Raw genomic sequence first — 23,355 nt, forward strand, 5'->3', positions numbered from 1 at the left:
TGTTGGTTTTGAAAACAGATAAATAAATGGCATTGTCATTTACAATGTCAATAGCTTAATCCACAGCTTTCCAAACTTTTCATGTTGGTGACACCTTTTTGTGAAAAATATTTCAGGGACACGGTAACGCGAGGAAGCGCAGCGAGCGAGCCCGAACCACCTATGGTGGGTTCGGGCCCCACACACACCACCCCACAGACACACCACCCCCCACAGACACACCACCCCACAGGCACACACAACCCCCCCACACACACTACCCCACACACACACACACCCACACACACACATCCCACACACACACATCCCACACACACACACACCCCCACACCCTAGCACTCGGATTACTATATTCCCTATGGTCGTTATGCCTGAATTAAAGAGATAAAGATGTCACCCTGCATATGACTTAGAGAAAATGGAGCACTGACGCCTCAAGATCTGAACATCTCCATGTAACCAGATTTTACATTGGTAATCCAGGAGGCTAAGAAAATATTTGCACCTGTCAAAAAGAAACTACAATAGCAGGTAAAACATGCTAAGCCTAGCGTCGCTACAGTGGAGAAAGCTTTTCGCTGCACTTTTTTTGGCAATTTTCGATCTTGATTCAGCTACACCCCCCCATCCCCCCAACCCCCCCCCGCCGGCGTGTGTGGCATCCCGGGACCGCAGGGGGGGGGGGGGGGGGGGCTAAGAAAAAAGTTTGGGGGAGGGCTAATTCTTCCAGCAGTAGGCAGAGTGGAGTTGCAGGGGCTCTAAGAAGGGGTAAAAAAAAACAACAAAGCCTCATTTACAAGCAAATGGTCTTTTAAAGACCAGTGAAGTACTCGGGTGCGGCTGTGTGTGTGCCCAGGACGCTGTCTCAGCCCGGGCTGCCACACACAACGGGGGAGGGGGGGGGCTGAAGCCCTTTGAGCCCAATGGGCATTGCGCGCCTGATATCAGTCACGTTTTTGACGGAGTAACCCGTCCCCTGAACTCTAAACCAGACCCTTCAGGCTAGAGAAGCACGTGCTTAAACGGAAGTGAAGTTCATCCACAAGCAGTACGGTCTAAATGAAGAAATGAGTGTCTCCCTTTCTTGTATGAAATTGTAGGAGAAATGTTGAAAGTTGTATAACATGATTCCCTTTCCAAACGCTGTTGTCATAGAATGCCTCCATAATAAAGACTCTGCTCATATGTCATTAATATCAATTAACACCCAAGTCATTTTACAACGCAGGACCTGCGAGGGTGGAATGTTAGTAACGGGCGTGGTGGTGCATGGGAGGCACCAGTTCAGTACGCAAAAAAAAATCCATATTTTAAAAACGCTATCGTCTTGTGTTTCATCCCCATCAATGCATTTTTTTGGTTCTGTCTTTTTATGAACAATGCCAATGATTTTGCAGATTGTGGTGTATTTTAAGCCAAACACACTCTTCAGTTGCCAGTGATGCTGACTGCTGTAAACAGAAAGGAAAGTCAAAATGTGTGTCTATTTTTTTACATGGCATCATCTTTGCATTACACCTTCTACTGATTTTGAACAGACACGTATATGTTTTTTGACGAGACTTCTTATTTTTATTATTTGGAAAGCTGAGTTATGCAAGGAAAGGTGTAGTCGTGCCCATCAGTCAGTGGGCATGCTGGGCTGCACACCAGCGCCGTTTAAACCTGCTTTAACATTCAGTGGCAACTGTTCTTCATTAACAGCATCTCAAAATAATTGTTCTGTTTAATCAGTCCCCTGTCATGTGTGGCATCCCGGGGCCGCACCCGAGCACTTAACAGGTCTTTAAAGACCTTGTGCGTGTTAATAGGGCTTTGTTGTTGTTGTTTCACCCCTTCTAAGAGCCCCTGCAGCCCGGCTCTGCCGATTGCCGGCAGACGTCAGATCATCCCATCGCGCAACACACCTACATATGGGGCGCGTCACAGTAATGTGTCGCGCCACACAGTTTGGAAAGCTGTGGCTTAATCTCTCGCAAATACGAGACCTATTGCATTTGCACCCACAGAGACACACACACAGAGAGCCCCCCACACACAGCACCCCCACACACACAGCACCCCCACACACACAGCACCCCCACACACACAGAGCCCCACACACACAGAGCCCCACACACACAGAGCCCCACCACACAGAGCCCCCCCACACACACACACAGAGCCCCACACACACACACACACAGAGTCACACACACACACAGAGCCCCACACACACAGAGCCCCCACACACAGAGAGCCCCACACACACACAGAGCCCCCCCCACACAGAGCCCCACACACACAGAGCTCCACACACACACAGGGCCCCACACACACAGCCCCCCCCCACACACACAGAGCCCCCCCACACACACACAGAGCCCCCCACACACAGAGACACACACAGAGCCTCCCCCACACACACACACAGAGCCCCACACACACAGAGCCCCACACACACAGAGCCCCCCACACACACAGAGAGCCCCAGACACAGCCCCCCACACACACACAGAGCCCCACACACAGCCCCCCCACACACACACAGAGCCCCACACACAGCCCCCCCACACACACAGAGAGCCCCCCCACACACAGACACACACACAGAGCCCCCACACACAGCCCCCCACACACACAGAGCCCCCCTACACACAGAGCCCCCCTACACACAGAGCCCCCCACACACACAGAGCCCCCCACACACAGAGCCCCCCACACACACAGAGCCCCCCCACACACACAGAGCCCCCCCCCACACACACAGAGCCCCCCTACACACACAGAGCCCCTCACACACACACAGAGCCCCTCACACACACACAGAGCCCCTCACACACACACAGAGCCCCTCACACACACACACAGAGCCCCTCACACACACACACAGAGCCCCCCCCACACACACAGAGCCCCCCTACACACACAGAGCCCCCCCCACACACAGAGCTCCCCACACACAGAGCCCCACACACAGAGCCCCCCACACAGAGCCCCCCACACACACAGAGCCCCCCCACACACACAGAGCCCCCCCCCACACACACACAGAGAGCCCCCCCACACACACACACAGCCCCCCCACACACACAGAGCCCCCCCACACACACACAGAGACCCCCACTTGTATAACCCAAGCTAATTCCGATCTTCTCCGTCCTCACCGGGCCACATGCGACTAGCCTGGCCGGCGCGCTCCGCAGCCGGTCTGAATTCCTAGGAAAGCCCCAGGCTTCGAAGGCCCTCGCGCTGGCGGCGGCTTTTCAAACCGGCGAGAAAACATTCAAACAAACAAAATCAACGGTTCCTCCAGTTCGACCTGCTGGCTTCTGAAGAACCCCAGCTTCTGTCGCTGCACCAGCTCTCTCCATTAAACAATACCTCCCTTCTGAGTGTGTGCCACGGTCCCTTGCCCAATTCAATCAGCCCCTCACGCTCCCGCATCACACCCACGACCCATTTCTGCAAAATCCGGGGGAAAACGGAGCAAAACAAAACCGCAAACGCGCCCGAGAGCCCCTGGCCCCAGACTCACCGCTCCGGCGGGGCTCCCCTCCGTGTCCACGCCGCCCCAAGGATCCTTTCTGTTTGAAAAGGAAGCGGCGAGGGGTGGTTGTAAAAAGAAAGACTCAAAAAGCCAGCCTCCTGCTTTTGTTTCTCTCCAAACCGGCATTAAATATCCACTTTCCCGGGGCGCTCCACGCACGCGGAGGGGGGAATGAGGGGCTCCCCTTCCTGCTTTATTTCTTATGAAGAAAAAGCTCTTTCCCTGTCTGCTGGTGAGCGGAGCGCCTTTCCTGTGCCCCTCTCCGCGCCCGGCACAGGGCAACCAGGAGAAAGGAGTCGAGGTGGTGGAAACACCACCATCTTCCTCCGAGGCGAAGCAGAAATGCCTCGGAGGAAGGCAGCGTCATTTTGGGATTGAGGGGCGTGTTTTTCGTTCTCTCCTCTTCCCATTGGCTGGAATGTAAAATTCCAGCCAATGGGAAGAGGAGAGAAAGAAAAGAGAGGGAACGTAAAAAACACACCCCTCAATCCCAAAAAGACGGGGCTTGACCGGAGTGACGCCCCTCTCCTCCAATGGCTGGCCTCCGTTTAGGAAGCCAGCCAATGGAGAAGAGGGGCAGGGTTCTGAAACATCAGTTTTCTCCCAGCGAGAGCTGCGCAAGCGCAGCCTTCGCTAGGGGAAACCTAAAAAGAAAGGTGTTTTATTTCCTGCATGTGAATACAACCAATCCTGGAACTCCTCTCATGTTGTTTTCAGAATGACAGCAGCTCCAGGATGGTTTGGAGCAGGCTAATCCAGCGCTCATTTTGAGGCTGGGGTCCTGTGCCTACAATCCCTCAGCTGTTTTACAACACTCCAATTCCAGGCTCGGAAGTGCGCATGAAGCAGTCATCCTACAATACACAGGAATCTGCCACGCCCTCACCATCACGCTTGCGCTGCCGACAGCACACAAAATAATAAAATGGTAATGATCATTTTATTATTCTGTGTGTACCAGCTGAGCTCGCAGCAGGAGGGGCTACGCTCCTTCGCTATGAATCTCCCACTCCTACACGTCTAAAAAACTATTTGTATTGGTTTTGGACGAGAATTTAAAATGCCTTTTTTTTTGTAACATTCATTTACAAACGTATGTGAGGGTGTTTTTAACTAGTCAGTAAAACAGAGGTGTAGGGCTTAGGAAGCAGAGGAAATGAGTCAGTATACCAATCATTGGACACTTCACCCTTCTAATCCTTACCACCTTAGACACACATAAGCAGGAAAAACATACAAAATAACTAGTGGATATGCCAGTATGGGGGTGAGGAGGAACTGCATGTTTAAATAATAAAAGAGGGACAGAAAGTTGGGCACAAGGAAATGCTCTCTTCCTAATAGCAAAAAAATGAAAAATAAGGCTAGACAACAATATCTAGGCAGCCAGTCACAGCTTCATTTCCGTTTTTGCAGCTCATCTCTCTTGAATGAAGACATAAGGGCTGTGGGTAAGGGTGGGTATGTGAGAAAATGTGTGAGAAAGGGGGGAACCAAGCAGTGAGGTGGCGATTTCACAGCAAGACCACCATAAGTGCGTTGCTCAGTGGTGGCTCTTCTGCTAAGGCGGAGGAGCGTCACCCCTCTGCTCAAAAGGAAAAATAAAATGACAATAATGTATTGTTATTATCATTTTATTTTTTTCCTATTGCATGCTGTCAATGCCCTTGTTCAATGTGTGGGGGGGGGTGTTTGCCAGAGCAGGGGAGGAGTGGTTGGCACTCCCAAAATGCGCATGACTGTTTGGTCGGCCATCTTGGGCCAGCCAAACCGTTCATGCACACTTTGTATATTCCCCACCAGGCTGTAATGCACAGCTTTGTGGGGAACATTCACAGGCTCCCTGTTCCAGTCTGAGCACCCAACCACGGCGCATTGCAGAGTTGTGATTGGCTCAGGGGAGCCTGTCGGCCCGGGTGCTTCCTGCTGCCAGCCAGGACTGGAGACAGGAAGAAGGAAGAGGTCGAAGGAGAGGCGGTGGCCGACCGTTCCAAGGTAAGTAGTTTTTTTTCGTATTCGTCCTCTCCACCCCACCACTTCCGTCCGGTAGCAGCCGCTACTGGGGTTGCTTGTGCCACTGACTGTCCCATGGTGAAAAGTCCAGAGCCTCTGGGTAATGTCAAATGTATCCCTCAAGTAGTCAGCTGTTAAGACATCCATCAACATCAATTGTCCTCAAGCGCGACGGGGGACAATTTTACAGTAGAGAGATATAATATTAACAGTATTGTGTGAGATAGACAATCACTAAATTCTCGCTCCCCTGTTAGCAAAGAAGTGAATGACTAGGCCTTGGCAGATTGAACAGTGATTTTATAAACAATGTCACAAATACAGTATCTACAATGAACAGATGTCATGTACATGATTTATTTAATTACGAAAAAAGCAGCATTTACAAAATAGAATATTTTCTCAGATTGAGGCACAGAACCTTTTGGTCCCTAGTAGAAACCTAAAACATGATTATGCAAACAACTCTACAAACAATCCTCAAATAAGAACTGTAAACAGGCCACAACACCCCTGCTCCCTTCTATTAACATTAATTTCATGACATGGTGCTATGAAATGGATTTATCAGGAGGTTCAGAAAATCAGCAAATTTCTGCATAAAGATCTCGGTCCCAGAAGCAGCTAAATTTACACAATACCAGCAGGAAATATTCGGCCATAAAAGTGGAATTTCCACCCTCTCTTTGTGCACTAGTGAATGGCAGTGCAGTTTACGGTTTACATATCTTTCTCAGCAAATATGCATCCTGCAGAAGATTAGGCTATCCTACACGTTATTCAAAATGAGTGCAACAGAGTTCAACTTGTGTGCCACCACAGAGTTTGATTCTCAAAAACCTTCACTACAAGTGATCCGCCTTTTATCAACAGCTGTGCACGATGAATACATCTTTGAATAAAAGGGACACCAGCTGACCATCCAGAGTAGATTCAATCTACGCCGCTGCAAACTTGATGGCTGAAGACATGCAACAGACAAGCTGTACAAAAGGATTGGACATCTCTTGCTCTTTAGGTTACAAAAAGGCTGGAGGACACTTTAACCGAGCACAAACATGGCGAAAGCAGCAAATAGAATACTTATGGGATAGATGGAAGGGACAGAGGAAGGGTCTTCTATTAAATAACAGACTAGGTTAGTACCCATCACCTGCGGCAGATATCAGCAATAAGGTTAGCTTTATGACATTTGTGGTGTTATTATTTAAAGGCACCTTTGCCTCCATTGCTTTTGCACTTTGTTACACGGGTCCCTATTAAAAACAAATCTAGATTGGACCATTCTTCATGGATTTGAGTAAGCGGGTTCTTATTGAGTACAAAGACCAAAGGAGAAACTACAGCCTTGCGAACATGTGAAATTAAGACTGGTTTATAATCTCAAGACAGCGCTGCCAGTCAAAATGAAAGAGCGACACCTGTACATTCAATGCCTGTCATCTTAGAGATGGCGGGGGAGGGGTAGACTGGAGCCTGAGCAAAATGTAATTAACAGCGAAAGTTGGATCAAAAGATATTGTCTCAGACAGTGGAGTTATTACAGAGGACGTCTTTGCCCACATACAAAATCAGATAGTGCCTGCATTAGAAGATATATATAATTACATACACACACAATGCTGAACCACTTGCAATTATTAAAGGTAATGAAAACTCTGAAATTGAATGGACCTCAAGCCTACATGATCATTGGTCGTCTAAAGCAATGCATTTCCTCCCATCCTAATTCTTAAAAGTCAATTGTACTTATTGCCTGGAATTTAACACTGCTAAAAAGTGCAGTTCTGGGGTTTTCCAAAAGAGGGAGTAAAAAGCGATTTCTCTCCCACTGGCGAAGATTCTTCAGTCCCACCAAGAGCTCTCAGTCTTCCGTGACGACATCGGCCGCACAACGGAAGCCCAGGTTAGATGCCGAGCTGTCGGGTGTATTCTGACTTCGTGCTGCGCAGCGGTACCTGTAGCAATAGGACTGAATGGAAACAAGGGAGACATCAGTCAGCACAAATTCAAAAAGTGCAGTTAATAGAGAATGATTTTAAAACTCTTAGACCACCAAAAGCATGTCCTAAGTTTGCCTTCAGTCGATAAGTGCAGTGGGCTTGGGTCTGCCTTGGAATCCTTCCCCTGCTTTTGGTCCCGCCCACTGGTCAGCTTGTGCGCATGGCTTGGCTGAGTGAAGCTCTGAAGATGAAATGCAGTGTGGCCTGCAGTAGTACCTCTCCAATTCGATCTACTGTGATCTGTCCTTTAAAACACATGGCCTTCTTATGCGTATTGCTACTACTTATACAGTATGTTTTTAACACTTAAACCTTTCTTTATCATTTTATTGATGTTTTATTTTCTATTTATTTTCGTTGGTGGAAAAAAGTTCAAACTCCAATATTTTCACACTAATTAACCAATTAATTAATAACTAAATTGAATACATATATATTAAATAAATGCAGTAAATTGTCTACCAAATGTACACGGACACGGACACTTGGATGTCTCTGGGGTTTGTGCTAAGTAGCCAGATACAATAAAACAAAACAACCAGCTGAATGCAGCATTTCAGTGCGAGCAAATCTGCTCGTTTGCAGCAGTGTATGCTGGCTTTTGAAACGCTTTCCTTTTATTAAATCCCTATGCTGTCAATCTAAAAGTTGGTGGGTTGCTGCGTATGAGTGATAGCATTGACTGACACTTCAAAGATCATATTTTTCTATTCGTTTTTAAAAATGTATAAAAATACAGAATGTTTTTGTCTATACAAGTAAGAATCAAGAAAAATGACATTTCTGGGAGCCTTGTCTCACTTCTTCCAGCCAATCAAAACTAGCCAAACAGCAGGTCAAAGTGAAACACTGCCAGGTGTTAGGGCTTGTTGAGGAGTCTGAAGGGGGCCTAACTGCATCAAACCTTTTGCCAGTATTCTTAGCACCATCGCCTGTAACTCACACAGCTTTTTATCAGCAATGCTCAATCGAAATGAATTGAAAGACGTGGCAGGGAACCAGGTTAAATCGTTTAGATAAATTAAACCGAGAAAGAATTCTCAACAACCTTTCACGAAGCAGAGACACCCTTGTTAGATGAATGGAAGGCGCCCTGTGTCCTCAGGTCAAAGCATAAAGTGTTCTTGGCTGTTCTCAGATGAGCGAAAAGATCTGTAGGCCACAAGGCTGGAAAGGAGGGCGAGCTCTAATTGGCCCCTGAAACGCATGGAAAGGTTTCCATTTCTTCAGGTGAAAGGTGAGAAACTTTCTCTGCCATTCTCAAATTAATTGTGTTAGCTACCCAACAGATTCTCCGGAAGCCTGTAACATATTCTTTCATTGTTAGTTAAAAGTAGGTTTCACAAATACATGTAAACAATCCAGCAAGCATTATAATGCATATATTCTTATATAAGTAGACCAGCATTCCAATAGGTAGCTACAGGCACTGTCAGCAGCGGCTGCTGCCAATCGGACCTGGGAGTGCAGCGCGGGGAAAGAATACACTTTCCTTTCGCTGCCAGCTGCCGTGATCATCTGCTCCCGGCAATGCTATCCCCATGAGCACACACTCCCCATGCAATCCCAACACTGCTCTCATGCGATTACTCCCAGCATGAGAGCAGCACTGGTATTGGGCGGAGCGGGCCGGTTTCACGCTCTAGCAGGAACTGGAAGCCTGTGCCCTGAGCACTGCAGATATCTCCAAGGAACTACCTGGAGATATCCAAGTGCGTATGTCGGTTTGTCCATCCCAAGATGGCCGGCCAATCCGACATGCGCACTTTCAATGCCTACCACTCCTCCTCTTCCTGCTGGTGATGCCGCAACATGGCCCGGCCCGCCCTAGACTCGCGGATTGGAAGTCAAAAATAAAATGACCAAAAAATCTATTGTCATTTTATTTTTCTTCTATCTGCTACATTTTAGCAGTGGGGTGATACTGCTTCGCCATAGCAAACGAGGCGCCCTTGCACACTGTACAGACTCTTTGACTGCTTCCTGTTTGTAACTGGAAACTACGGAGACCCTAGCGGTCTACGAGATGTGACCCTTTTATTCACAAATACCTCAGAATGTCCCTGGTCAGGTAAACTGTTCTTTTGGGATCATTTGCTGCACTGAGCTTACTCAACAGTGCCCTTGGGGCCTGGTTTTACTAGTGCTTTCTATGAAGTTCCTAAGCAACCTATCAGGACCGGTACCACATGCAGCAAGGTCGGGCTCATTCCTCCCTAATGGAAATGAGATTAGTACTAGCGCTCAGTATCCAGTGTGCCCAATCTTACCACGGTTCTACCGAGGGTGGTGGGTAGACCTAAAATGCTATGTGACTCAAACTGGGCTGAAGTGCACACCCTAGCCAGAACCATTCCAAAGGTAACAGCGTAGGAATCGGAGCAGCAGGAATCCTGGCAAAGACCATCCACTATGCTGAGCCAGGGTGTTGTCAGCTTATGTCCAGGCAGAAGCACACATTTGAAGACCCTATCCAGAGTGCCCTTTCACTTGCCACCACCCTGAGACAAGGCAGTGCCGGACACTTGAAGGGTACCAACTATCAGCGCATTGCCCATCTATGACAAAATGTTGGCTTACGATCCCTGTTGTAAAATCGTCAAGAGAAGGCCCACTTTGGACCCAAGTGGTCTCATTGACTGCAGCTTGAGAGTTAGAGAGCTGGTTTTCATACATCAAAGAGATTCTACATGTGTTTACAGGCTAGGATTAAGAGACGAATGGTGGTCATCCATCATTGAATGTACAACCTGTTTTACCACCTCAGTGAGACCTGAAAGACACCTGCTCCTGAGCATCCGAGATGAATGAAATCAAGAAATAAAAGGCTGGGCAGCACGCTAACTCAATGCTTAACCCCTTGCATGCTGATGACGGCCCCCAGCCGTCATGCACTGCGGTGCTCGTGTGCTGATGACGGCTGGGGGCAGTCATAAACCCGCCCACTTGCGATTTTGCCACACAGGCGCAGAATGGCGGGCGCATGCAAGGGGTTAATGACCATATTGCAGATTATTGCAAAAATAAGATTAATATCAAACAGTCTGTCCAGTTACTAAGATAAACCAAGGCTGTCACAGACCCACCTGAAACTACAAAAACATCTTGGGATAGTTGTGTTAAAAAAAATGAGTGAAGTTTTAACATTGACATTTAAATTTAAGACTGTAGATTATTTCTGCTCCCCTAATGAAAGTGGCAAGGGAAAAGCTGCGACAGGAACGATAACACCTCACTAATCTCAAGGTTGAGAGTATTCTTCTGGGATTTCCAAGCACTGACTTCATACCATTTATAAATTACAATTAGCTCTTATTTTAAAAATAGCCCTCGGCGATTTAAGCCGCCCTGTGAAGAGGCAGCGACTTTGTTGTGCTTTCTGTTCTACTTTAAAAGAAATACTGTTCAGCACTGCTCAAATAGGAGCAGAAAAAAAAATATGCAGAACACTTCCTGAAAGGTCTCATTAAAGGACACAGACTTGTGGTCTTGGGCTCAGTGAATGAGAACGGGAGAAAAGGCAATGCCATGCAGCACGTATTTCTTCTGTGGTTTGTGTATTTAGTGTATTTTCAGTATTACAGTTAGCGGGGCTTCAGAACACTTCCCAGAACATCAGTGATAACAGTAGAGGATGAGCTACATCAATATGATAAGCTTTAGACAACATTCACTGACTAAATCACAAAAAATGACATTTAATGTTTGATTTCTCTCTCTCTCTATATACATATATATATACATATATATACATACACATGTACAAATAAAAGTATATATATATATTTACACACACATCTACTAAAAAATATACTAAAAACAAAGGTTAAAGTAATGTTATAGTTAGGTTTAAATATCCATTTATATTTAGAAAAAAACAAAGGTTAAAGGGAAATTAAATGGTAGGTAAAAATGTAAGTTAAAATGTAGCACTTTAAAATAAAACTGAAATTCACCAAATATAGTGAAATATAAATGAAGTAACTGTAACTTGTGCACTTGCCATGCACGGTGTTGTCAAAAATGATATCCTTAGTGATGTTACCAATAATACACTAGAACGGGAGTGCTGTAATGAGTGACATAATATGTGAGCTCTTAATCAGTGCAGGATGAGCACACAAGTTATAGTTACTTAGTTTAAATATAATTGTTGAATTTCATTTTTTTTTTAAATGTTTTACGTTTTAACTTACATTTGCAGCTGACTATAATGTCACTTTAACATTTGTTTTTTCCTGTGAATTTATGAGTTTTAAAAAATTTCGAGGTGTTTTTGTTTTACGTAAAGGGATAGGTTATTGCCATTTCCACCCCCCTGCGGGTAGTCAACCTCCTACCATGAATGGCTTAAGTGGGGTTGGGTTAAGTGATTTGGCCACTGGGCCTGCATCCAACCCTCCTGCAGACAACCGACCCCCCACAATGCATGGCATCCAGTTGGCTGCAGGGCTCAGTCTGCCCAAGCGACATCAACCCCACCTGTGTTTTTTCTTATATCCTTTTCTGATCCCGCAGGATTCTTGCGAGAGTAAGGGTTGGTCGTACTGGCTCACACAAGAGTCCCACAGAATCGTGGAACCCCAAAAGTTTTCTTTTTTTGATAATCATAGCACTGGGATAGAGTCCTTGTAATGGCAGCCACACATTTTTCATTGTATTGCGGCTGGCCAATGAGGGTACAAACTTCCGTGGGTTCGAGGTGGCAGATGGGGGTGGGGGGAAGCCCCCTCAGTGAATCAGATCGCTCTATTATTTTTTTTTACGTTCTCATGTAACCCAGCCATCCAGATTGCTATACATTTTGAACCTTATTTCTCAGAAACTACTGAACAGATTTACAGCCAATCACAAAAAGCACACTTTCTGGGTAAAGCACTAGCTTACTGCCAAAGTTGGTGTCATTCTGTTCAGCCACTTTGGCTGTTTTGGAAAGTTTTGTGAGGATTAGTCAAATAGCACCTAAGTTATTGGCGAATCAAAAAATTCACTTCCTATGGTTACTAGGTCCTAACTATAACCATACAGTGGTGACTGCCACTAGAAAATTTTGATAGATAGATAATTTCAGTGCAGATTTTGGCTAACCAAAAAGCAGGCGGGCACTCAAGATAGTTCATATACACAAGGATTTATTGTGAAACACGTCAGCAGACCCTTTGTCAAGATAAGTGACCCACCATCTCTAGAAAATAGTAGAACAATTTCATAGACAGAAGAAAATTTCATCATGGTGACAGAAGAAAGTTCATTTCATAAACATAAAAGAAATACTCCATCATGATTTCACGATTGCAAAGAAAAAACATTTTGGCATACAATCAGTAAATTCCACTCCTAGAATTCAAATAGAATTTATCTTCCGAATCAATTATGAACAATAATTATACATTCATTGTATATACCATCAGAGAAGTGTGCTTTTTCAACAATAATACAATATATCAACGTGTTAAATATAACATACACAAAACAGCAAAAATCAATCCTGATGATGTGTAAGTACATTCAATGAACACTGAAAAGAAATAAATCATGTTAATCGCCCCTGAAAGAAGCTGTCGTGGACTGGTAAAAAAGGCCCAAGTGGACAATCAAACCAATGATCTGAACGGGAAATCCACATATAAACTATGATACCAGTAATAATAACAAATATACCAGGTCTCAAAATTAATCAGAGTTAAAAGACTGATACGTGCAGCAAAAGAAAACAAAATAGGGAGGGAATAGAGGTAGAAAAATTATATCGTAACAAAAGAGAATGGATCACAAGAAACAATTACTCAGCGACTAAGCGGTAGATAGAAGAATTCTGGACAAAATTATTTTACATCCACTTCCAACTCCTCAACCTTATTCAACACCCCCTGGGTGTCCAGGCGCCGGGGAACCCTTTTTGGGTAGCTGTTGCGCCATATAAATTCAACAAATAAATAAATAAATTCAGAATATATATGGATTCCAGCTGCCTCAGTTATTTAATCCTATTGCCTCCACGTACATTCCTTTGCACTCTATCAATGCCAGAAAACTGTAGTTTAGAAGCATCATTACCATGAACCTGTCCAAAATGTCTTGCAACAGGATGTGACATCTCTATTTCCAATTGCTCGCTGATGTTCCAAAATACGTTTCTTTAAGGAGAAGAGGATGCTCCCTACATATTGTAGATGACAAGGACACGAGTACATATATGCAGTTGGTACAAGGAATACAAGGAATAAATATTTTATATATTGCTTGTCGGTGGTAGGTAATATATATTCCTAGGTATTGCCCATATATTTTCAGAATTTACACATTGACCACATTTATGGAAACCTTAATTTATTTAAAGAGTTTTATACAGTGCTGGCAAGACCCAAGGGAATCAGAGTGCTTTACAGACATAGTCAAGGCAGTGGAGGAAGACATTGATTACAGAGAGAAAAATGTGTTAAACAAATTAGAGCAATTACTTGAGAGCTGAAACAAAACAGAATTTATGTAGTTTGTAGAAGAGATTCCAGTAGTGTACTAGGTTTTGGAGTCTGAAGGGTTGAGGTGCTGAAGGTCTCTAAATCGCCTTGGAAGCTAATGAAGGAAGGATTTGTCCTGATGTGAACTGAGAGAGAGTTCCAGATTTTGGGGACGAACAAGGGCTTTTTGTTTATGTTTTTTCGGTGGAATGAGAAGCAGAGTGTTGGTGCTTCTTAAGTTTCTCAGCTGGCCTGCCTTAGTGAGTTTGGTTGCAAGGTAGACTGCTTTCCCGGTGTGAGTGACTTTGTGAGTGAGACAGGCAGTTTTGGAACGACAACAGGCTTCAATCGGTAGTCTTTTAGATTATTTAGGGAGGGGGACTTGTGATTGTGTCTTTTTACTCCAGTGACCATCCTTGCTGCTGAATTGTGTGGCTCTTAGAGGAGCTAAGTGCAACTTAGCAGTGGCAGTGAGGGTGGCGTTCCCGTAGTCCAAATTAGACAGCACCATCGCTTGTGTGCCGATTTTCTATTTATTTGGAGGGAGGTAGGGCTTCATTTTGTATAGCAGTTTTAGGTTGTAGAATGCACTTTTTGCAGTATTCCTTATGTCTAGGCTCATGCTCAGTCTTCAGCAAGAGTCAGTTTGCAGTTAAAAACATCGATGGTATTAATCCACTCTTGGTATTAAGCCACTGTTGGAAAGGAGAATGATCTCCGTCTTGTCTTGGTTGAGTTTCAAGAGGATGTCGGAGATCCAGTTTTGGAATTTAATGAGGGTGGAGTTTAACCGGCGCAGGTCTTCTAGAGAGGATACTTCTAGAGCTGGGTGTCGTGCGTATATAGGTGGTATGGAATGTTTGCTTCTTTGAGTATGGTGGGAGGGTTTCCATGTAGATATTGAAGAGTAGGTGAGAGGACTAAACCTAGAGGGACACCCCTGGTTATGGCGAGAGGTTTATTTTTATTATTTGGGGGCAGTTGTGTGGATAAGAGGTGAATAATTTTAGAACCAGGCCCTCCGCTCTGATCCATCCATGTTTGGGGGGATTCTAAAAGCAAATTGGATATGCCATTCTCTTGTGGCCTACTGGTCCCCCTCCTGTACTTTGTGGCCATTGGCCCTCCCAAGTGCTCACTCCCCGGGCATCAGAACAGGTTTCCCCACTCGCTACTCCTGCCCCCTGTCAAGGTCATGTGTTCTTCCTCCTCTTACCGCCCCCTTTCCCTTTTCCTGGGGTGTGGTGGCTCGCTGCCCCCTTTTCCCTTCCTATAGAGACGTATAATAAAATCTACCACGTACCTATATCACTACATCTAAGGCCCCAACACAGAGCATAGCCAGAGTATAGTAAAACAATATGGCTGCCTTTTCATTTCATTTTCTAAAAACAGCCATTATCCAATTATATACTGGCTTGTCATCACCATGTACCACAGTATACTGCAAATTTACAGCAGTATAACATGGCCCAAAATTACTAAGGACTAGCTGTATTATTGTATTGCGGTACCATTGTTTCACGCATGGTGTCGCATGGGCAACACAATACTTAAGTCAGATTTACAAAGCAACACCATGTGTTGCCCTCTGTTGATTGGTAAATCTGGAGAAACGCAAGGCAGCGCAATTCACAGTTTTGCGTTACTCTTCACACCATAATCTACATTGCTGCTAAATTTCACATATATCGGTACACCACTCCACTCAACACCACTTTATGGTATTCCAGTATATGCAACTCCACTTTCTGCCTCGCCCCTGCACTTGACGCTATTACACTGTACGCAACTCCACTTTAGCCACTCCAGTCTACCCCACTCCATTATATGCCATTCCGCTGTACGCCATTCTACTCTACGCCACTCCACTCTACTCCACTGTACGCTACTCCAGTGTATGTCACTCCAATCTACACCACTTTATTCGACGCTATCCCATTGGATGCCACTCCAATGTATGCTAATAAACTCTACCCCACTCCAGTCTACACCACTACATGATACGCCATTCCACTGTACGTTACTCTACTATCCACTACTACACTCTACGCACCGGACTGTACAACACTCCGCTCACTGCTATTACACTGTACACAACCCCACTATACGCCAGTCCTTTCTACACTATTACACTCTACACACATCTACACTTCAGTGTACACCACTCCGTTATATGCTACCCCAATATATGCTAATTCACTTTAGGCCATTCCACTGTATGCCAATCTACTATGCTATTCCACTGTATGCTATTTCACTGAAAGTCACTACCTGCTACTCCACTCTATGCCACTCCGTTCAACACTATTCCATTGGACGTCACTCCATTGTATGCCATTACACTCTTCCCCACTCCAGAGTACGCCACTTCAGTCTACACCACTCCTCTATATGCTATTCCACTCTATGCCTCTCCACTGTACGGTATTCCACTGTCTGCCACTCCACTATACACTACTCCATTCCTGTGTTCTCTAGTCCACTCTATTCTACACTAGTCATTGGACTCCACTCCATTCTACACAATTCCACTGTATGCTACTCCGCTCTACCCCACTCCACTGTATGCCATTCCACTCTACGCCACTACACGGTACACTATTATTCTGTTCACATCAATCTTCGCCACTCTACTATATGGTATTCCACTCTACCCTACTTCACTGTGCGTCATTCCAGTCTACATCACTCCACCATACGCTACTACACTATACTCTAGTACACTTTACACCACTCCACTGAACAACACTCGACACTATTCCACACCACGCCAATCTAGTCTATGCTGTTCCACTGTATGCCTCTCCAGTGTACGCTATACCAGTAAATGGCCCTCTCCTCCACTTTATTTAACTTGCTACTGTCCGAGACCCCACTCCAATGTATAACAGTTTACTACCTACGCCACTCCACACCACTCAACAACCCGCTAATACACTCTATTATACTTTACTCCACACCACGTTATACAACTGCACTCGATGCTACTCCATTTCATGAGACTTTACCTCACTCTGCTCTCCTATTCAACTATCCACTCTACGCAGCTCCAAAGTGACACACCACTGTACTCTATGAAACCCACACAACACTCTACTACACTGTATGCCACTCCGACACTTGACTCCAATCTATACCCCTACACTCCACGGTACAACACTGTACTATACTGTATGTCAATGTACAACACTATTCCACTCTATACTTCAGTCCACTAGAATACACTGTAACCAACTCTTTGTATGCCACTGCACCACACTATTTCACTCTACTCTGACACAGTACTCCACTCTACTCCACTGTACAAAGCTCCATTCCGTTGTAATGTATAACACTCCAAAAAGCGCTACTAGACTGCATGCCACTCTACTTTAGTCTACATACCAATACTAGAAGACAAGCCACTACTGTCAGGTACGCTCCACAGGATCCGGATGACGAATATAAAGCCCACCTCCAAACGTCACAAACACTCTGATAATTAGTCAACAGAGGATTTGAGCCATTAGGTGAGGGGAAAAGTAAAATAATAAACAGGGAAGGGAAGGAAGGGAACAGCTGGGAAGGGGATGTACCTGAAACGACAGAACATACAGGGGTAAGATCACTGATCGTGCAATACCGTAATATCTAATGTACTAATTAGCAGACTAAATACCTGTGGGGTAAAAAGCAGGACCTTTCTACGGGTTTTCTCTGTTCCCCCTTTAGAATAGACAAGCTTGAGACCTATAGGGAACATACATAGGTTAACGTCTGTATGATAGCAAGTACTAACACACACATGACCCAGGCAGGACACCTCCTCTCATACCTTAAACACAGCCTAAGCCTGCACAATAGGGATTCCGGGTGGGAGTCACCACCATGAAAGAAGAACTGGACTGAGAGGGAACAATGCAGCTGTGAAGGTGTCAGACTCCAGGACACGGTAATGCGTGGGAAGCAAGAACCACTGCACTCCGCTCCGTCGAGAAAAGTACACCCTAAACACAAGGCAGTCCCCAGGTACCAACAAAGGAAGAGAGCAATGTAAATGATAAACGAAGGTTGTTGGGTAAAAGTATGAATGCACCGTCTGAACAACACAACCTCCTAGACGCTTTGATAATCCTTATGGCAACGCGTAGCTGCGACCGCCACAGCGCTCCACAAGTACATAGAAACAAATGTCTACAATAAAGAATAATTACAAGCGCTTGTTCTGACTACGTGGAGCTGCGACCGCCACCACGCACCACCTACTTCCCGTAGTAGTAGAACAAATATGGCCACAAAAGTAAACGAAAATAGAAGGAGAAGACCCGGCAACGTGTGGCGCTCTACCACTCCGCTCCGCTCCTCTAAACAAATCCCACAACGAAAAGCAAGCGCCACAGTTCCTTCACTGTGTGCTTCAAAACAAACGGCAACGCGTGGATCCCCACAGCGCTCCGCTCAATGACGGGGAAGCTAGAGGCGAGGGGCCGCTCCTACCTGAACGCTGAATAGACCACAGCAGCCGTCCAGGACGAGCCCCAAGCAAGCAGCCAGACGCGACCTCCTTCCTTCGAATCTAGAACAGGAAACAGGATAACACGCAACAGGATGCGTGTCACCCAGACTGAAGTAGCCTCAGCCGAGGCCTCTGGGAAATGTAGTCTTTCCTTCCTGGAAAAGTGTAACCAGTCATTCCTACCGCACGGCGCTGTACTGCAGGCGCACAGACGGGCTCTGACAACTACACTCTACTGTACTCTGATGTATTACACTTTACTGTATGCTATGCCACGCCACACCATACCACTCTACTGCATTCCATGCCACTATTGTACACGGCATGCCACTCCACTGTATGACACTTTACTCCACTCTACGCTACCCCACTCCAGTGTACACCACTCCACACCACTCTACTCTAATAACCATTATCTCACTCTACACCATATATCATACGCCACTATACTCTACGCCACTCCACTGTCCGACACTCTACTGCACTGTATGCAACTTCACTTTTCAACACTGTACTACACTCTATGCAACTTATTCCTCCATGCCCATCCACTCTATGCCATTGTAGGACACTTAGTGACACTCCAATCCACTCTACGATATGCCACTGCACTATACTCTGCTCTACTTCCCCCTACTCCATTGTATGACAGTCTACAACACCCTAATGTACAACACTCTTCTACACTGTACAACTCGCCACTCTACTCTATACTTGACTCCACTATATGAGACACCTTGCCACTACACTATAGAACACTTTACTACACTGTGCGATATGCACTCCACTCTACAATAATAGACTTTACAACACTTTCCTCCACTGTACTGTAAACATTCAACATAAAGACACTTGACTCGACGACAATGGACTAAGATTTGATTTGAAACTAATTTTTATTAAAATCATTAACAAAAAGGTTAAAAAAATGGTTAAAGATAATTTCTATTTAGAAATACTTTAGTTTATTCTTTTTCTGGCTTTAGTGAAGGTAGCATATGCAATACTGAAGTAGAGGTGGAGTGTCTAAGGAAGGGAGGAGGTGGACGACTGATGCTGGAGACAAGATGTTTTGCCTCAGGCTGGGGCAAATGTAAGAGAATTAGATTAAAAATTTCAAAAGAAAAACAATTGTCCATGTAAGCGGTCATACAACGTCATTTGTATTCTTTCTGGCCATTTTAAGGATTTTCCTTAAAATTGACATTTTCCTGTGATTCACGCATTGAAGTTACCTCCAAAACAACTGCATCACAGCCTGCATCCACAACAACAGAAGAGATGTGACCAGGAAGCAAAATGATGAACAAACAGTTTGCTTTATACAGCAGTAAAACACATCAGCACAGAGTTACCCATGGACTCAATTCACAGCGAAGAATTACTGGAGAAAAAATGGGTTGTGGTACTTTTTGATAGCACTGCAGTCATTCTCTAATCAGAGATACTAATTAGAGAGTCTCTCAGGGACCAGAATCTGGAGAGACGGTTGAACTAATTAGAAAGTCAAATTAGCAAGGACTTGGCGAGCTTCTATCCACATTGGGATTTCATGTATGAGTCACTCAAGAGGGCCAACTGAAACGTGACTGGGAAATCTCAGCTAAGGCATAAGTAGAGAAACCATGTGCTCCTGTTTTTAAAATCTGTATTCACTCTCACAAGCTGATGGATGATCATTTGAACGATCACTACTCGAGTCAATGTCTTGCTACATTATGTGACGAGAGATATATATAGCACACATTCTGCAATTTGTACGGCTTCGCACCACCAACGTGTCAGGTACCTTCTTGCTATGATTTCAAAGATTCTGGGTTTGTGTCTAGTAACAGCAGTTTAGTAAATGTGCTTCTGTGGTTTATAATATCAGCATTACGATAACTGATAAGCTTAGGAGTTGAATGTAGGTGCTTTCTGGGGCAGCAGCATCCCTTTTTAAAAAATTATTTTTACTAAACAAAGGCTTCATATTGCACACATCACAGAATAAGTCAGTGAACTTATCCATGTACAGATCATGGTGTTGACACATTGCAGTATGAGCATTTCCATCAAATCAAAAGTGGCACTTTCACAGTCCACGTATATGCAGAAGGCACCCTGACCTTTCCCGTCAGCCCTCTCTACTACCCCGCACTACTGTCCCGACTTTTGATCAATCTTAACTACTGAGGTCTTGCCAGGCCCCCCACACTTGCTCCAATTTTTGGGACAGCCTCTGGCCTTGTATATCACTTGTTCTGCCCTCTGGCACCAGTTCAAGTCTGCCTTCCAATCTACAACCTCTGGGGGAGGGGGTTCTCCGCCCCAAGACCTAACGATATTCCTCTTGGCCACCCTTGCTGCCAATCGCAACCAGATCTCGGTCTACCTAGGCCATACAGGGTTCCCCAGTAATCCAAGAAGCAACCATTTCACATCTAAAGGCACCCCCACCCGCATGAGTAGACATTAATTCAATTGTTTTAGCCTAGAACGTCTGTATGTGTGTACATTCCCAAAGAGTATGAAAAAAAGTGCCCTCGTCTCGACATCCCTTTCTACATTGCGGGGTCGCCACCCGGCGAATTTTATGCAGTAATGTCTATGAGTAGTAGGTCCGATGTAATATTTGTATTTGGATCAGTCTAAAACCTGCGCATCTGTAGTGGGCTTTGGATAGCTTCTGCCCAGTCCTCATCATCCAAGTCTTCCACGACCTACTCAGAGACTCAAGTGGGTCAGGGGCGTTATTGATTAGTTTGCGAAAGATTATGGACACAGCTTTGTTCGACAGTGCCTCTGTGAGGACTCGGAGGATTCTGGGAGCTGTTCACCCTCCCGCATCCTTATAGTTTATTTTTTATGGGGGCACACAAGGCCCACAGATAAAAATGGTGGGACCACCAATAATGATCAACTGTGAAAAGCATCCACTCGTACTTGTGTATTAACATATTTAGATGCAAGAAGCACAGAACTGACGTCAAGTTACGCACTTATGCCTCATCTACATTTTGGAGGGGACTGGAAATCCTGGAGGAAACTTTAAACATGGAGTAGATTCCACCAGCACAATTTTCCCCACAATACTATGCCTACGACAGAGACATTTCAGATGATAGCTTCTACTCCTTTAGAGTGTCCGCCAGTAGCCAGGTATCCTTCTGCTCTTTCTCATCACGCACACTATTTTCTCATTGAACAGTGATCTAGAGCAATTGGTGACACAAGAGGACATCGGAATAATCAGATCTCCTATGATTGCGGTCTTCTGTAACTTCATAGGCCCTACAGAGTTGCTTAGGGGTCTATTAAGGGATCCAAAAGTGATCCTCTACTCAAGGTAACCTCATCAATAGTACAAGGGTACGATGACAGTGACACTCACAGACCAAATCACAAAATGTGAAGAACCAATAAGGTGAGTCACCCCTGGTTCAGGATTCCCATCAACGGTCTTGTAATGATCAATGTTATCATTTGGTCTTGACTTTAGCGATGGACACTGTTATTGTGAGGTCATTTCGTAGTTTTCTTCCTGCTAGTCTCGCGAGAGAACGAGCGCGAGGCCGGGTCGCAGCACATGGATGTCCCCATTGTATTATTTGACTCTATCGTGTTACTACCTTTGAGTGATGCGTTTGTGAGCCTTTCGAGATGTACAGTTCTCGGGGGGGTACATGTGTGAGAGTCCACAATATGCGAGTGTTTTAACCATTAAACTACCAAAATGGCCGCTGTGACGTCATCGGGTAGTTTGACTCAAACCTCGCGAGAATACGAGCGCGATGCCATCAATGAGCTGGTGATTGAGGAAGTGCGAGTAATAAGCACTGGGTAGTTCAGGCAGTCTTGACTTTAGCGATGGGCACTCCTGCCAGTCTAAGCGCTGGATCAATCACCCTGGTAGTGTTAAATAACAGTTCCCTATGTAGGCGGCGACAGGGCAAGCCCCCTCCCCTGCAGGGTTTGATTGGTGGGACGACACCTACCAGCACAGTGAAGAAGTCAGTGCACAGGTGAGTCTGTGCCTCCCCCTGACTCAGTCACGGCTTGAGACAACGACGGACAGGTAGGAGAATTGGTCCACTTGGTCTAGCAGATGTTTATCTTTTTAGGCTTTTCTTCATATTACCAGCTATTTGCTGGAGTAATGGAAGACTGTATCTAATAGTATGTGCAGACATTAAGTTGATAGTGGAGTGGAGAGAGGGTGGTTTGGAGTACCTCTCGATGGGTGTTAATAAGCTCCTGACACAGTATTTTCACCGCAAGAGTAAATTAATGTTTGACCTCCTGGTCTTTGTAATTTACGCAGCCGGTTTGTGTTATTGTAGAGCGGGGTCTCACATATCCTGAGCCAGGTCCAGGAAGAGGTGAGGTCCACTCCCCGGACACCCTGGGTGAGTAAATAAGTAGATTAATTTTTTTTAAACAATATTATGTTTACCACAGACCATTGTAGCTGATTGTGATCTTCCTGTACGTTTGTCCTCCTTACACAGTATATTTGCAACCAGGTGCCGAAGAGAGGAGTTGACACAGTTTATGGAATACTATATCCTTTACTGGTTTTCACTTGTGTGTGTTTTTTTGTATATTTTTTCACACTTTATCCACTTGTAAGCAGTAGTATATTATTTGAACAGGGACCCTGACGTAAGCCAGAGGAGTTAACCTTTAGTGGCTGAAACATGTTGGTCTCCTCGCAGCTATTTGCTTGTACTGCGATGATGATACTATACTGTTCTTGTTTTTATTAGGGAAGGGGCCAACAATCATTAAAATTTACCTTGGTTGAGCTCCCTATCCTTTTTTAGACCACCACATACATATATTTTTACACTGCACTTCCCATCACATCAA

The 23,355-nt window shown here is 45.2% G+C and overlaps 1 protein-coding gene across 1 annotated transcript in view; it reads right to left on the minus strand.

Annotated features, from left to right (window-relative positions):
* Nucleotides 1-7,264: 7,264 nt before the first annotated feature.
* Nucleotides 7,265-23,355, minus strand: part of SUMF1 (sulfatase modifying factor 1) — a 268,047-nt gene continuing 251,956 nt past the window's right edge. The window contains exon 9 of the mRNA XM_078661661.1: nt 7,265-7,514. Within this exon, the coding sequence (XP_078517787.1) occupies nt 7,407-7,514 (108 nt within the window). The 3' untranslated portion in view covers nt 7,265-7,406. The remainder of the gene's footprint in view (nt 7,515-23,355) is intronic.

The sequence above is a fragment of the Lissotriton helveticus genome, chromosome 9 (assembly GCF_964261635.1).
Source record: "Lissotriton helveticus chromosome 9, aLisHel1.1, whole genome shotgun sequence".
Lineage (NCBI taxonomy): Eukaryota > Metazoa > Chordata > Amphibia > Caudata > Salamandridae > Lissotriton > Lissotriton helveticus.